The sequence below is a fragment of the Sinocyclocheilus anshuiensis genome, unplaced genomic scaffold (genome assembly GCF_001515605.1).
Source record: "Sinocyclocheilus anshuiensis isolate Anshui unplaced genomic scaffold, SAMN03320099.WGS_v1.1 scaffold1763, whole genome shotgun sequence".
Classification (NCBI taxonomy): domain Eukaryota; kingdom Metazoa; phylum Chordata; class Actinopteri; order Cypriniformes; family Cyprinidae; genus Sinocyclocheilus; species Sinocyclocheilus anshuiensis.
In genome coordinates, this window is record NW_015549683.1 from 298,899 (window position 1) to 316,312 (window position 17,414).

A 17,414-nucleotide genomic window follows, 5' to 3' on the forward strand; every position below is an offset into this window, starting at 1 on the left:
TATAAAACAATTTCTGCCCCAAATCTCAATTGTCTGAAAAATTGACTTCATTTTATTTATTCAAAATATTGTATTATTTAATTGCTTCCCTTATGGGGGCTGAAATATCACCTTGATTGTTTCTTAGTGAGACTCACTATCATCTTTGTCTTGTTTTTCTGAACAAAATATGTAAACATAATTAAAACAATATACATTCTTTGGAGTAGCAAAATATATTACGAATAAGATGTTTTGTACTTATGTTGTCTTGTTTGTTTGTAGGTATTTTTCACTTGTTTCAGGCTAAACCTCACTAAATTTAAGTTAAAGGGGAAAAAATCAAGTGACAGTAATGCAGCGAAAACCAAAACAGCAAACTGCAAGTAAATGTATCTCATTTTAAAGATGTCTAACTATTTTGATATTTAGTGTAGCCTGAAGGGCCACAGTGATTAATGTGTATTTAGTCAGTGCTGACAGCCTTTGCTCTGACCTCAGCCACACTTTTGTATGAAGAAAGTTGTTGTTGAGGAAGGTTGTGATTGTAAAGCAGGAATGCAGAGGAAGAGGTGTAACTCAAGAAGCGGGGGTCGCTCTAGACTGTTGCGTCTGGGCCAGTGTTTCGTGGACAGAGGCCCATAGTTCACATTCCTAAACTCCTCTGTAATGCCTTAAACTACACTGGGAACACAATGTGCTTTCACATGAACTCTTCCCAGGAGTCTGCAATATTTACCTTTCTTTTTTTCCCCCTTATTCTTCTCTTTCTTTTCCTTCCAGGTTCGATATCTACAGGAAAGTGCCCAAAGATCTTACCCAGCCCACATATACCGGAGCTTTCAGTGAGTGCCACAGTTTATAATGTTAATTTGCCATCATAGACCCTCATCCACTCCTGTCAACCAATAGCTTGCTTCATCTGGCACTGGCTTTTACAGCCTGTTTCTACTCTGCTGCTTTATTTGTGTGCTTCCTTTTTGTGTCTGCTCACATCAGCATTCCTCCTTTGATCCACAATTGTATTTTTCCAAACCAGTTTGCTGAGTCAGTTTTAGTTTCCTAACTATGGCTCATCGTTCAATCATGATTCGGAAGGATGGATGTTTGTAATGCTAGGTGTTGCCGTTTGACTCACGTAGTAGGACTATGTCATTCTACACTCGTTCCTGTGGCTCTTTCCATTGTTGTTTTGGCCTCGAGTGAATTACTTAACATTTAGTCATGTTTGCAGAAAACTGTGTAGACCAACCCTAAACTCAACCTAAATATTTTGTTCCTAAACCGGTTCTGTGATGAAGTTCTCACATACCCAGGGTAAATATCTATGGTTTGTAAGTTGGGTGGTTGTATTAAAGGGATAGTTCACCCCAAAATGAAAATTGTCATCATTTACACATTTGTTCCAAACCTGTATAAGTTTATTTCTTCCATTGAACATTAAAGAAGATATTTGAAAGAATGGTTAACCAAAGATATTGAAAAAAAAATACTATTAAATATCTTCTATTGTGTTCAGCAGAAGAAAGAAATTCATACAGGTTTGGAACAACTTGAGTGAGTAAATAGTGAGCTATCCCTTTAAGATGTTTTCAGAATGAACGTCTACTAAGAGAACATCGTTTGATTTTATGGACTTTTAAAGTTTTTCCTTATAGTTAACAAAATAGTTCCTTATATTCAACAGGGAAAAAAAACACAAAATATTTGAAATTAACGGCATCTGTCAGTTTTTGTTTTTTTTACTGTTTTTAAAGTTTTTCTGTATGAAACCAATGAGCAAAACAAAAATCAATGTTTAATCAACTTTTCTGCCTTTCTGTTGAGTTGACAAAAAGATAGGAAGGGAAACAGACAATAAGCTAAAATCAGTATTCAGTGAAGATAGCATAATTTGTATGATTTAATCCATCCTGTTTTTAAAGAAGATAACGTCATCTGATTTAATCAAGTCTTTTTAGAACTTTTCAGTGTAGTTATAAATATATCAATACTGTTAACCAAAAGAAAATGCAATCATTTACACGTAATAATAATATCATCGAAGTGTTAATAATTATTTCCCAGTATTATCGTCATTAAAGTGGAACAAGTGATATAACCCATATTGAACCTGAATCCGTGAGCTATGTGTCATAGCGACACGCCTTATTGTTTGTGTTATAGCTAAACATTAGCTTAGTAAACTGGAACAAACCAGACTCAGAGTATGACGTGTCAGCCACAAAGTCACGTGACCGAAGTGTCACTGGAGACTGTCTCCATGTAAATATGCACTAGCTTCTGCAGACAGCCTCTCAGTTTGACTCATTTGGTCACATGTTGAACTTGGTAACGATTACGTTAACCAGAGCAATAAATCCACGCACATTTATTCGCCTGTTGAACACCCTTATGTAATGGCCCTTTGACTTTTAATATATGCTTGACGTCATTTTGCATAGTCAGGCATAATTTAAAGAAATGAAATCACTGCTAACAACAAGGAACATTTCTGAAAATGAGTTACTTTCAGCAAACACTTAAACTGAAAATGTTACTTTGAATAAATATCTTCACACAATATAACTCCAGTTTTGTTATACAAACAGCTCACTAATGTTTTCTTGACCTTTTCTTATCCCCTCAGTTTCAATATGCTGCTGCGTCTTCATGTTGTTCCTCTTTCTCTCAGAACTGACGGGATTCATCGCTACAGAAATGTATGTATGAATGTTGTTCTCATGAAGACATCAGTCAAACATAGTATTAAATAAAAAATTAAAAAATATATTAAATTCAATGTACATAGACACTGACTTACAAGAACATACAAGCATGTTACGTTGAATGTCTTTCATTTCTGAATTAAAATTAATTGTCAATTAATTGGTTTATAATCAAAAATGTCTAAGTGATCCAACCGTCCAAAGATCGTAATCAGAAAAAAGTCTAGTTTAAAATCTGATGATGGTATCATAAATACAACCTCAAGAACAGGTCAGGATATTTTTGAATCCAAAATTATATTAGTGTACATTGATTTTAGTGCAATGGTTAGACCATATGACGTTTTTATAGTTAGTAAAAATGTTCCGGTTTTGTTTAAAATGGTATTTTGGGGTGTTTTTTTTTATCAGCACTCAAGATGCATGACTTTATGACCCGAATGCAATCACACTGTTGTAACTTTAGTGACAGATCAGTTTCACACAGGACGTAGACATTGGTGCCTGTTTGTGAACTGCTTTCAAGTGTTCACCGGGGGAAGTGAGGAAACGAAAATTGCACTCACTGCAGTTTTGTCATTTTACTGTCAGGCTTGCATAATTTTTAGACGATGACCTTTACAGATGTCTAATGCTTGTCAGTACTATATTTAAAGTTTGTGTTTTCATATGTATGTGTGTGTGTTACAGAGTAAATGAACTGTATGTGGATGACCCCGATAAGGACAGTGGGGGGAAGATAGATGTGAGTTTAAACATCAGTTTGCCAAACTTACACTGTGATTGTGAGTATATACATAAAATACATAAACACTCTTCTGAATGATGTTTTTTTCATCCACATGTGTATCACATCATCCTTTGTTGACATGTTATGAGTGTTAGCAGTGACATTACTGTTAGTATGGGATCTTAATTCATTTAGCAGAGCTCCTGACGTACATTGTGATAGGAAACGATGCACAATGGCGACCTCCCACACAGTTTACCATCACTGAAAGTCTCAGTTTGACACATTGTGTGTGCTTTCTCACAGAAGGATTAGGATAGACCTATCCGTCAGTCAAACCCAATCTTTTGAAACTCACCGGGAAAATGTATGGTCAGACATGAGTAAGCGTATGAGGAAATACTGTTTCATATTTGGTAATGAGTATTTGCCAAATAATACCTGATATGTCATGTTTGCGTAAATGATTCAGTCGCATGCCCTATTTAACTAGTGATCAACTCTTAAGTCACCATTGGAATATTGTGACAATAGTTGATCACTAGTTATTTAGATTAAGGCTGGGCAGTGTATCAAATGACTTTACTAGTGAGATAAAATGAGGAAACATTTAACTGAAAATGGTGAAAAGTTCTTCCTTATGTTTATTTAGTGAAAAGTGTGGTAATTGATTATATGCAGATTTTTACTGTAGTTTAGATGCATTCAATATCTAAATATTTTGAAGGTGACTGTTTTGATTGAATAAACTGGGGGGGGGTTTATATATAAAAATTTTTTTAGATTTTTAGATGCATCACCAAGCACCAATTAGGATCATTGAACGATAGGTCCAGTGATGAGTTTTGCCAAGCATAACCAATATCCCTTGCTGTTTTTTGAACAAATTCAAAAAAAAAAAAGGTTAAAATTAATTTGGAAAGTGCCTTAAAGGGGTCATATGATGCGATTTCAATTTTTCCTTTCTCTTTGGAGTGTTACAAGCTCTTGGTGCATAAAGAAGATCTGTAAAGTTGCAAAGACTAAAGTCTCAAATCCAAAGAGATATTCTTTATAAAAGTTCAGAGTCAGCCACACCTATCTAAAACGCCTCGTTCTAACACGCCCCACATATCTACCTCACTATGTGGGAAGATTTGCATAACGCCGCCCAAATGTTCACGCAAAGAAAGAAGGCGTAATAATGTTCTTTTTAGCAGCATCATATGACCCCTTTAAAGACTGTGTTTCTAAATGTCAGCACCCTCAGTGGAATTGTGGTCACCTCTGATGTCATTTTCGGGCAGATCCTCAAATGTTTGCAAAGACATTTGCAACTGGCTGTTTCACACACATTACACAGAGCCCAAACTATGTTCAGAACAACATCTTGGGCAGTTCTCATTGGTGAGAAACAAGAGGTTATGCCTATTATGGAAGACACATTTTCTTTTAAATGAGGCACTTCTGACTGAAACCCAAATTTTTCGGATTTTGTTATGAGTCATGGAGACAAGCCTCACTGTGATCTCAATAATGAGTGTACTGTTTTCAAACAACTATAAGAAGTACCAGTCGATGTCAAGTTTGACCTTTTCTGAAGAACGCGAGTGGCTATTTCCCTTGAAAAAGTTGCCTCCATGATGCTAAGGGTGGTTCTTAGGGGATTGATAAGCATGTAATGTATTCTTGAGAGGTTTCTAAGGTGTTGTGGTTGGTTGCTAGGTGGTTAATGCTGGCCCTCTGAAGTCAGATGTAAGTCTCTGGCCTGTAAATAGGACTTGAGTTATTACTTCAATGCAAATCAATGGGCTTTTTAGTTCATGCTCATTTTATTATCTACCAGATGAAATGTCTAATTGGTTAGAATAATAAGAGCAGTAATAGTACATGTTGCGAATGAATCAGTAGTCATTAAACATTAAAATTTGTTCCATAATAACTGATAATTGATACATGCCATATGACATGCCACATCATGTTATCCTTGGAAAGGATTTTTAACAAAAGTACATGTGGTCTTTCCATGTTGTTACTCTTACCGTGCTAAATTCATTATTTTTTAGAGGCATACACATTGTTCCCTTGAAGTAGAAACGTGACTTTCAACACTTGTGTGCTTATGTGGAAAATGAGGATGCTTTTTCCTTCATGTGCTAAGAAAACGTTGCAAGACTTTTAGTGTTCTGGACACGCATCAGATTGTGCTTAAAAAGGCAATTAAATGTTTCTATTCGCACATTTACTCTATAATGAGTGGAGATTGTGTGTTTGAAGTTTACTGGAATCTAATCTAAAAAAAGATGTTATGGTTTAAGTCTTTAACTGTCCAAAAAGTAATAAGCGACCAGAGCAACGTCAGTAGTTTAGCTCAGTGGAAATAGTCAAACACTGGAAAGCGTTTAATGGAATCATTCTTCCTTTCATTTTCTGGCTGGCCTTTATTTTTTTGTACTTTTGAGATCATGAATAGTAATTATACCCGTCTTCACAAGGGTAAAGAGTCAGTGTTGCTTTCTCGCCCATTTAGGATGGCAGTCTTAAAATAGCATTGGGCAACGTGACAACATGCTCTTAGCATACACCACAGTGTCAGAAGATCTGCTACGTGACACTACTGAGGTTTTTTATTCCTTAGCTGTGAAAAGTCAAAAAACAGTTGTGTATAATGATTCTACTGAACTCATGAACATGTTGCATACGTATGAAGATTTGGGATAGTTCACCAAAAAAAAAAGACTTTGCCAGTTAGTCTGTCAAACACCAAGAACAGTTGAGAAAAGGATTATTTATGTACAGTGCACAGCATAAATGAGTACACCCCCTCTGAAACTTAACAAATTCAGCAATTACTCTTTGCTTAGAAGATATGTTATGGTTTTTTAGAGATATAATATTCCAGCAAGTCTGCTTGATCAGTTACCAAAGAAGAAAAGTGTGAAAATATAGCCAAAGTAACACAGAAATAAAAAAACAATGGACTTGTGAAAAGGCCCCTGAAATAATCAGTTCTTCACTTTAAGCTTTCATTTAGTGATGAGTGAGTTTTTGCAAGAAAAAGAGCAGGAGAAATAACATGCAAGTGTCTCCGAGCCGGCAAAAGCTGTGGAAAGAGTTCCCTGCATTGTTGGGCATTTTTTTTAACATGCCAATGAAGATATTCATTCTCCTGAGTTGAAAATCCTTCAGTGGACATGTATTTCACTAAATCTTAACACTCTGAGTCTTGAGCTGCTGTGAGAGATTCTGTAGAGACGAGCTGAGCAACACTCCCCATTAAAGACCAGAGCATTCAAGGAGGTCGTCCTCCAGGAGTTAAACAGCACAGATGTGAAAAATTGTCATGAACTTGGTACACTCAGTGCCAAGAAGTGTCAGAGCAGTGTACTTAGAGTTATGGAGGACATATGAAGTTCTAGAATATTACACTTGGTTGAATTAAATCTAGGTTGTGCTCAATTCTGCAATCCTTCATTTAAACAAAAATTGGCTAAGTTTATTATTTTACAGATATTAATTGCATGTATTTCTCTGTTTTTATTAAGAATATATTTAATACATTTCAATTTTGCCATCTTTCTAAGAATTATATTTGTGATCATTAAGAAAATACATCTTTTATATTTAATCAGAGGGGGTGTACTCATTTATGCTGTGCACTGTATTTATTATTATTATTTGTTGTTATTGTTATTGAAAAGTGTCCTTTTATGCAATGTAAATGAAGGTGTTTCAAGCTCTGTGTCCTCACCATTTGTCTGTATTTTTCTATTTTCTGTTGTGTCTATATATTTGTATATACATAGTGGTGGGTTTGGACATCCAGGATGAGATGGGGCGGCATGAAGTGGGCCACATAGAGAATTCAATGAAAGTGCCTCTAAACAATGGTCACGGGTGCCGCTTTGAAGGGGAGTTCAGTATTAATAAAGTAAGAGATGCTTGACGTTAGTCGCATTCTTTTCTGCTTGTTGGGAGTTGAATGTTTCTTGTGGGACTTAAGCTATCAGGAGTGTCATTAGTGTCCTTGTAGATTCACATGCTAACTGAAGGAAAAACCATTTTTGTCTTCAAATGAAAAGCCTTCTCTCAAGTGAAAGGAGATTGTACTATCTGATGTCTTTGCCTGTGTGATGATGGTGTTGACTTTGTCTGTTTTCTGTAGGTTCCAGGAAACTTTCATGTGTCAACACATAGTGCGACTGCTCAGCCTCAGAGCCCTGATATGACCCACATCATTCACAAACTCGCCTTTGGGGAGAAGCTTCAGGTCGGTAGTCCACATGCAGTCAATTAGAAATATAGAAATGTAAAATAAACATGTAGAAATCATTGTCATACCACGCAATTGCAGGTGCAGCATGTCCGGGGGGCTTTTAATGCATTAGGTGGAGCCAACAGACTTCAGTCCAATGGTATGTCTGTTTGTGAGCTTTCTTCATTTCTAGCCGCTTACTCTATAGCGTACATAAGCAAAGGAAATGTTAAAAAAGTATTTTTTTGTGTGTGTGTGTGTGTGTGTGTGTGTGTGTGTGTGTGTATATATATATATATATACAGTATATATATATGTATATACTTATATACAGTATATACACACACACACACATTCATAGTTTTTTTGTATGTATAATAATATATAATATATATACACACACACACATATACATACAATAGTGTATATACCTCTTCAGTGATGAGTGTATTTAATTTGTGTCAGAAATGTCAGGGTGATGCAACTGCCCTGGTATCCTAATGAGGAAGGCTCATTATGGTGGTAACACTTTATAATAAGATCACATTATTTCATTATGTTAGTTAATGCGTTTACTAACAATGCACAGTACATTCATTATTAATCACAAGTACTTATTAACAAGTGCTAACATTACATTTGCAATATATAATGCTAAAAATACAACTATTCATTGTTATTTCATGTTAGGCCTTAAATAATATTAACAGATACAGGTTTAATAATGTATTGTAAAGGTTGAGATTAACATTTACTAATATTATTAACTGCATTAGAAGTATTTTCAATTATTAGTTTATGTTTTCTAATGTAGTTAAATGATGTTAACCAATAAAACCTTATTGTAAAGTGTTACTATACTAGTTTATAATTGTTGTTTATAAAATATACTGTAACAGAACTGCTTAACTGCTTGGTGATATTTGAAAAACTTTTGTCTGCCAAATAAAAGTCATGTGGCACAACCAAAAAAGTCATGAGGTGCAATCAATATGCTGGAAAAAAAAACCATAAAAAGGAAATTATATCATATAGAGGACCCCTGCAAACCCTCATGACTGTGTATAAATGGCAATAAATCTTCTATCTGACAAGGCAGGATTAGAGGGACGGTCCGAATGCTCAATCTCTTTAAGGTTGAGTGGATTCTAATTGGCTACCAATGTTTTTGATTCATCAGCTGGAAAAAAAATTGTTCTGAAAGTGATTCCAACAATATTGATCCTCTGTGCTATAGTGTGGACTTTGCTATTCTCATAGAAGTAGAATGATAATTATAACCATATGGTTAAAGTTATCATCCTTGGTTTGAACAGATCTTAACTGTAGTACCAAAACATTTATCAAATCTTTTGCCCCAGATAGTCCTAAGAATCCTTAAGCCATGTTTTTTTGAGTATCATACATGTCCTTAGTAGGGGGGGAAGTAACACGAGTTACTGTAGAAGTTTGTTCAAACCTTTAAGTATGAGCAGGACTGTTATTGCTGCATTACTGCTGCACACACTGCTTACGCTTGTTCATTTGTGGACTCGTGTAACTGAGAGACATCAAAGTGCAATGCTTATGAGCATCCAACCGAACACAAGTCACACAGATTGTATTACAAAACAGCACATAAATAGATCATAGTAACAGGAGAAAGAACGACGTCACTCAAATCAAATAAGCCACCATCCTGTGTGTTTGTTTATCTGTATCTGTGTATAATTTCTAGAGAAATTAAGCCATGTGTTTCTTTTTCTTCAGCTTTAGCATCTCACGATTACATTCTCAAGATCGTCCCTACAGTTTATGAGGACCTGGGAGGGAAGCAGAGATTTTCCTACCAGTACACCGTGGCAAACAAGGTAATCTGAGACACACACATCCACGTTACTGAGAAGCTCGCGTGAAGTTGCGAGTCTAAATATATGAATGCGCTTTGCTGATGGCTCTTAAATCAGCCTGTGGTTACCACAGATGCTGAATGAATTATGTCTCTCTATTATTAAGTACCATCAACCATTTATCACCTCTAAAGACACTGACGTTTGCAGTGACAGCTGGCGGCATTATGTGTGTACGTGACCAGAAGGCCATGTACTGTGAGTTAATATGTAGTCAGGTTGTTCTTATTCAGAGGGTGTGAAAAGTACTCAAAGTATGAGTGTAGTGTCAAGCCCTTGTTCTGATTCTGCAAGGCTCTAGGAGACACCTGGTGTGAAACAGAACGTCTGAAAGTGTTCAGCAGCAACTGATTTGATAGTCATATGCATATAGTTGTTTATAGAGTAATTGTCAACGCTGTCCAAATTCAGGTCAACTTTGGTGTTATTATACATATTGCTTGTAGGCCAAAGACTGCTTTTTAATCAGTAATGAGGCCATAATTGTGGCCAAATGGCTTACATTGGCTGTTTTAAACTGGAGATTTGAATTGACTATGAGGGTTTTATCCTTACACAATTAGGCTGCTTTTAATTTTTCTTTTTTTCTTGTTGATTTTACATACATTTGTTTTTGTATTTTTTTTTTAAATCGTATTCATAATATTTTAACTTAAATATTTATTAATTGAAACCAAATAAAAAGTAATTTATTAATTTCTGTCCTAACAAATTGACACCTGATTTCAGGGGTCACCCACATCTCCACTAATGCATTCATGCTGTGTAATATGTATTTTTTTATTTCACATAAAATTCTGTATTATTTATAATAAGTAATATGAAGGAAAACAACACAGAACTGTATGCATTTATACAGTTCAAACAATTAAAGAAGCAAACAATTATTTGAAAATGGGACAAAAAGACAAAAGGTACAAGTTTGTTGTGCACTTAACTTTATTGACGGAAAGAAATGCAACCCCATGAAGTTTTGTGACATGACATAATCAAATTAAAAACGATTGAGTAGTATTAAATTGTTGATTTAATATATATATATATATATATATATATATATATTAAATCAGTATATTTTGTCTATTGCAAAATATGCATATTCAAATATTTAAGTAGTTTGTTAGTGTATGGAGACATAATTTCCAGTGGGTGTAGCTCTTTTGGCATGATTTGATCAGTTCAGGTCTCTGATTGGTTTAGATTTCTCTGCAGAATCATGGGTAATGTAGTTTTTCACCAGGAATTCCACTGTTAAAAATCTGTTCCCCTATAAAGAAAATGAATTTCCACCTCTTGAAGAACACATGTATTCAGTTTAAACAGTACTGGAGTATAGTGTAGACATTAGTCCAGTATACTAATGAACATTAGTTGAGCATTACTGTATGATTATTTACTAATTCAATGATATATACTATTGTAATGTCAAAGAGTTGATCTTTTATTACGCATGAAAATGGAAAAAGCTTGTTCAGCGACCAATTCTCGCTATTAACTAGTTGCTTATTGGCATGCATATTACTAGCATATTGGCTGGTTATTAGCGTTTATAAAGCACATATTAATGTCTTATTCTGCATGACTATTTTAGATCACTCAATCCGACCCCATACCTACACTAAACAACTAGCTTACTATTAATAAGCAGCAAATTAGTTTATTCATAGTTAATAGTTAATTAATAGTGAGAATTGGTCCCCAAGCTAAAGTGTGACCAAAAGTTCTATTTGTTGGGTTGTTTTCTAGGAGTATGTGGCATATAGCCATACGGGACGCATCATCCCGGCAATATGGTTTCGCTATGACCTGAGTCCAATCACAGTGAAATACACAGAGAGGAGACAGCCGTTCTACCGCTTCATCACTACTGTGAGCCGCTCTCTGTGTTTATAGCTTTCTCTCGGTCTCTCTCTCCCTAATGATATATATGTTGACTTTGTCTCGGTCAGATTTGCGCTATCATCGGTGGGACGTTCACAGTGGCCGGCATCATTGACTCCTGCATATTCACGGCCTCTGAAGCCTGGAAGAAAATCCAGATTGGGAAAATGTCATGAGTACTCATATCTACGTACCATGCCGTTTATTTATGCCAGCCAAACCTCTGCACACCCATCATTACACCCTTTTATTACGAGCCACACTAACTGGAAAAGATTGTCATGCCAGTTCAATTCTCTGTGTGCTGGATTTCATCTCTAAACATTTAATACAATGAATTACAGGGATTTCATTTGGGGCATGTAGGTGGTTTCCTTACTTCACTGCCATATTAATTCACCCACAACTTTCATAGAACTGATGTGGAAAGAACCTGTCTCGCTCATTGGAAGGACGCCAGGGTTTCCTCGTTCAAATACACATGACTGAGATGTGTAAGTGTATAGTGTTACATACAAGGCATAGTGTCACTTTGATCGGTTATAGTGAAAGAGTTTAAATAGAATTCCCCTTAAAGAGAAATAATCACTGAGTTGATTCGATATGTACCTTCATAGGAACTGGGCTTTTTTTTTTACCAAGTCCTGCTTGATATGATAGGGGTAAGCTCATGAAACCTGTCAAAGAGCATGTCTTGTTTGATTTTTGGGGTCATATTGCACCTCAAAATGAAATGGACAAAAATGATGTTGTAAAAACATTTTTGCATCGTGATTTATTTGCATGACAGTTGAACCCATTTCTCCCGATTCTCATTACATTATACAAATAATTATGTATTATTTATAGTGAGTTTGCACATCATGGTAGTATGTTTTTTTTTTTTGCCTTTAATATGTGCAGATTTAAATGATTTTACTGTATTTTTACACTATTGTATTACACTAATGGGAATTATCATTGAGAATTATGTCCAGATGCATTACGGTAATGAGAGTTTGGGGTTAAATGTGTTTTTAATTATCATGAAAATGTCACAAATGTCCAAACAATTTTAATATTTCTAAAATCGGATTGATTTTCATATTTCTTTTGATTTGGGGGTGGACTGTGAGCTGTACGTATTTCATGAGATGAACCTGTATGTTTTTAAAGAAGTGGATGCTGGTCTTATTTGGGTTTAATTAAGTAATGTGTATTCCCAGATTGTCTTTCCATGTTACATTTCGGTTATCTTGCACTCTGATGTCATTCTGGTTGTAGACCTGCATTTTATTTTGATTGTTTGATTGAAGGGAAATTATGAATGTCTTCTTTTTTAACTAAAAGACTCTTGAAGGAATGGTTTTTGTTTATTTCCGTGTCTCTAAAGGTACTTTGTGGCTTAACGGTACTTTTATTTCCTCAGTTTATAATGTTTAATGGTTAACCTTTTATTGTTGTGAAGATTAGGCTGGAAACGTGTTGTTTACGTCTTGTCAAGCGTTCCCTCTCAACACGGCTGTAAAGAGGCTGAATAATTTCCTGTCAGTGTTTTGACCATGTTCTAAAATCTGGTTGCACTGGTTACACAGGACTGTTCCACGTGAAAGCAAGCTATGCGTCAAATGTGTGATGCGTCGTTGCCACAAGTTGACATGGCAACAGAAGTGTATTTTCACTACATTTAATGAGAACAGAACCCACAACCTACTTTTCAGCTTTGTGGCTTAAACTATTTTTTTGCTTTTAGTCAAACTTTAATCAAACAAACCATGACTGTTGAGTTTCCACACTCGTTTCAGCAGATATAATTTAGCCCTACTTAATCAAATCTGGGCTACGCTACTTTATTCTCTTTGTTTACCATGGTTAGAATAAACCACAGCAACAGCTGCTTTCATTGTTTGTTTGTCTTTTCAAAATTCAGGTTAGTTTTTTTTAAAGGTGTACCATAATGTTGAAAAGGAATCAAAATAAACATTATGGAGCCATTCAACACAAGACTTGTTTCTTAATTAGGTTATTAAATGAGTACTTTGAGTTTATTGTCTTTAATAATAATGTCTCCTGATAAAAAAATATATAATACACTTATGTTTCCATAAAATTATTATTAAAATATAACCATATAATTGTTTTATGCAGTATTGTAAAATGTATGTAAATTTTAAAAATATGTAACATCAGATGTCACTTAAACAACAAAAATCAGTCAAAAGATGATATATTCATTTATTTATTTTTTTTCTCCATTCTGGTTCTTTTCTCTCTTTTTTTGTACAAATAAAAAGAAGTTTACTCTTTATAAAGGTATATGTAACTAAGGCGATAAAATACTTTTTTGGTTTGAACTGGACATAATGGTGCCACCCAGTGGCTGCTAAGAGAACTTTACAAAGCTAGACTTCAGCTTAGTTAGTTGTGAGGGGGCGGGGCCTGGTTACGGCTGGCCAATCGGTGCTGTTACAGGTTGGAGGTTGCCGGGCAGGCTCCCTGGTATATGGCCTGATCCGACGAGGAGAAGAAGTCGCTGACGCCCTCCTCCGACAGCTGGCCGTACTCGTTGTTGTAGAAGGTTTGGCCCGAGAGCTGGCTGAAGAAGGGTGGGCGCAGTGTGCTGTCACTGCTGCTCATGGACGGAGAACTGAGGCGTTCTGTGCTGTGGCCCGCTGATGTACTACAGAGCCGATGTGAGAGTTCACACAATGACAAAATGCTTAATGTAACTCCAGAGTATGAAAACTGATCAATTATAAATGAAGTAAGCCATAGCCCTAGTCATTTTTCTTATGATAAATGGTGTGCATAATTTTCAGTATCGCCTACTTTTTCAACATGGCCCCTCTGTGCTTGTGTTCAAACCTCTCGAGCTCATCTGATGCCAAAACCATCCCACTGTCTGTCTGGCTGTCCTATAGGGGCACAAAAATGCATGAAACAATATACATGTTAACATCCTTTAGCGTACAAAGACTATACATATACTGGAGGTCTTAGTCTTACATGATGTGTCTTGTGTGATGTCATTTCCAGAGGAAGTTCCTCAAAGGTCTTCACTCGTGAGTGACACGTGCTGGAGGGTCCGACTATGATGCAGCCAGCGAAAGGCACACAGTTGTAATATCTAGTCAGAGAGAAGCATATATATATTCGAAAAAGGGGCATAAGAACAGTGGAAAGTCCACCACAATCCTGTGTCTATAATATTTTGGTCTTGAGAGACCAAGATATTCTTAAATGTAAATACATGAGATTTTTTTCCGTTTCATTGTCCGTCGTGTAAAAATCTAAGTCTGATTGATTAGAAAGACAATAGCACATCTCTCCATTGATAAGACACATTTATCATAGACATAATATGTTTTTCATACTAAGGGTTATGGCTTATTCAAATTCCTAATCCAGCATACTAGAAGAAAGTATTAATATTACTTTAACCCTATTAAACCTACACTCAATCATATTCGATGTACATGAAGGCCTTTAAATTCTTAACATCATCAAAACTTAAAAAACCTGTTGTACACAACCTATTACATGCCTTCTGTTGTTGATAGTTTATACTTGGCAAGTAAAAGCTAGTATTACTAATACTAAACTAATACTAAAAATGTTCCACTTCAGGTCATGTACATACATGTGTCTTTTTGCTGTAAAATCTTTACTGATTTTATAAAGTAAAGGAAAGAATCGTTTTTTATCATTAGTACTATTTCAAAAAGAACACTTACTGATCTGAACTTAATTACACAATGTAACAAAAATTTGTTTCACTTAAATTTTTTTCTGGTTCTTCTGTAATTCTAGGGTGCCAATTATTATTGTACTATTGCACTATATAATCAATATTTTGTTAAATAGGTCAGGTAACTTTTAGAACTTCTATCATTAATTATGAAAAAATGGTTTAGTACAGAAAAGTTTTTGTTTTGCATGTTTTTTATTTATTTATTTATTTTTAGATAATTTGCTTTCACAAGGATGGGAACATTCTAGAAGTTTCTGTAACATTCTGGACTATTCTGTAAAATTCTAGTGCTTTCTGAAACATTCCAGAACATTGTGGGACGAGTCATAAAACACAAAAATCCTCCAGCGTACACTTCTGAAGTTTTGGACGAGTCAATTTTGGTAACTGACAAGTTGTTAGCTCAATATTATGCATGTACCATGTCATTTTTATGCACGAGTAATACACCATGCTGTAAGAGTAATAATATCTGTAAGAAGTCTGCTATAGAGCTATACAGATCTCATTGATTTACTTTACAAGATATCACAATTTCATAAATATCAGCAAGTTCCCCCCGAATTGCATATTTTTTATTTTTTTGGGTGAATAAAATTGAGGTGTTTTATCCTCATTGAGTATGAGCTCCATATTCTCCCTATCATACTATATGTGACCCTGGACCACAAAACCAGTCATAAGGGTCAATTTCTCGAAATTGAGATTTATACATCATCTGAAAGCTGAATAAATAAGCTTTCCATTGATGTATGGAATATTCGGCCGAGATACAACTATTTGAAAATCTGGAATCGGTACAAAAAAATAAAAAATACTGAGAAAATCACCTTTAAAGCTGTCCAAATGAAGTTCTTAACAATGCATATTACTAATCAAAACATAAAAAAACAATCTATCAATATATATATATATATATATATAAAGATTTTTTCAGGCTTTACAGCGTTAATAACATTATAAGTCAACATAAGGCCCCCAACTAAGGTTGCCAACTTCAGAAAAGGAAAATAAGGGGCAATCGTGGTTTTTCATAGACAAATAAGGGACAGAATAAGGGACACACACACACACAGGAGTATTATATATATACTGTGTATATATATATATATATATATATGATTGAAATTTAACCTTTATTTGGCTGGTTTTATGTTAAGTTAGTTTTAAGAAAAGAAATATGACTGTTTGAAAAAGGAAATTTGATTATTAAATTAGTTTTTAAAAGAGGTAAATTATCTTAAAATTTCACATGGGTTTGAATCAGATTAATTCAGATGGTCAATTTACGCTAAGATGGGAATCTTACCCACTGACTTGGGTCAACTTACCCCCACCGTGGGGCAAACTGAGCCGCAGAAACACTTTTTTATAAGAAGCCATATTTTTAGAACCCTTTGTCATAGATACATTCTGATCATTTAAAATGATATAGGAAACATCCTGAAATTACTTTAGATAATTTTATTGTACATCAATAAAAAATGGCTCATTTTACCCCACTTTCCCCTACTGTGTTTTTATATTAAATTATGGAAAATAACTGTTGCAGTGCTGCAAAACTATTAACTTTTTTACCACAAGAATAGCAATGTACAAAGAATTCCAAGATTTACTAGTCATTACTTTTATAAATAATTGCAACTGCAATTATTTATAAGCAGCCTAATATATTTCAAATTATTTTCTATGAATCTGTTAGCCTGCATTGCTTGAACATTGCTGCTTGATTTCGAAAATGAATCCCGCATTTATGAGGGAATTAGGCTGTCACTCCTGAAACTTTGCTGGTTGTACAGGGTATACAGCGGGTAAAGTAAGTATTGAACACATCACCATTTTTCTCAGTAAATATATTTCTAAAAGTGCTGTTGACATGAAATTTTCACCAGATGTCCAAGTAATCCATAAATACAAAGCAATACAAATAAGTTCAGAAATTAAGTTCTGTGTAATAAAGTAGAATGACGCAGGGAAAAAATTATTGAACACATGAAGAAAGGGAGGAGCAAAAAGGCATGGAAAGACACCAGCTGAAATCTATCAGTAATTAGAAAGCAATCCTGCCCCTTGTCAGTGGAAATTAATATTAGTTGGTTCAGTCCCAACTGATGGCCTATAAAACGGTATCTCATGACCAACGTGTCACACAAGAAACATTTCATGATGGGTAAAAGCAAAGAGCTCTCTCAAGACCTTCGCAACCTTATTGTTGCAAAACATACTGATGGCATTGGTTACAGAAGGATTTCTATACTTCTGA

The 17,414-nt window shown here is 35.0% G+C and overlaps 2 protein-coding genes across 2 annotated transcripts in view; one reads left to right on the forward strand and one right to left on the reverse strand.

The window, feature by feature from the left end:
• The window catches only part of ergic1 (endoplasmic reticulum-golgi intermediate compartment 1), a 19,423-nt gene extending 7,141 nt beyond the window's left edge, over positions 1-12,282 (forward strand). The window contains exons 2-10 of the mRNA XM_016449729.1: positions 763-824; positions 2,609-2,681; positions 3,378-3,472; positions 7,203-7,327; positions 7,562-7,666; positions 7,751-7,811; positions 9,401-9,501; positions 11,287-11,409; positions 11,490-12,282. Of these exons, the coding sequence (XP_016305215.1) occupies positions 763-824; positions 2,609-2,681; positions 3,378-3,472; positions 7,203-7,327; positions 7,562-7,666; positions 7,751-7,811; positions 9,401-9,501; positions 11,287-11,409; positions 11,490-11,597 (853 nt within the window). The 3' untranslated portion in view covers positions 11,598-12,282. The remainder of the gene's footprint in view (positions 1-762; positions 825-2,608; positions 2,682-3,377; positions 3,473-7,202; positions 7,328-7,561; positions 7,667-7,750; positions 7,812-9,400; positions 9,502-11,286; positions 11,410-11,489) is intronic.
• A 1,374-nt stretch (positions 12,283-13,656) lies between these two features.
• LOC107660442 (vascular endothelial growth factor receptor 3-like) overlaps positions 13,657-17,414 on the reverse strand; it is a 55,547-nt gene continuing 51,789 nt past the window's right edge. The window contains exons 27-29 of the mRNA XM_016449746.1: positions 14,407-14,527; positions 14,230-14,315; positions 13,657-14,080 (exon numbers count right to left, since the gene is read on the reverse strand). Of these exons, the coding sequence (XP_016305232.1) occupies positions 13,867-14,080; positions 14,230-14,315; positions 14,407-14,527 (421 nt within the window). The 3' untranslated portion in view covers positions 13,657-13,866. The remainder of the gene's footprint in view (positions 14,081-14,229; positions 14,316-14,406; positions 14,528-17,414) is intronic.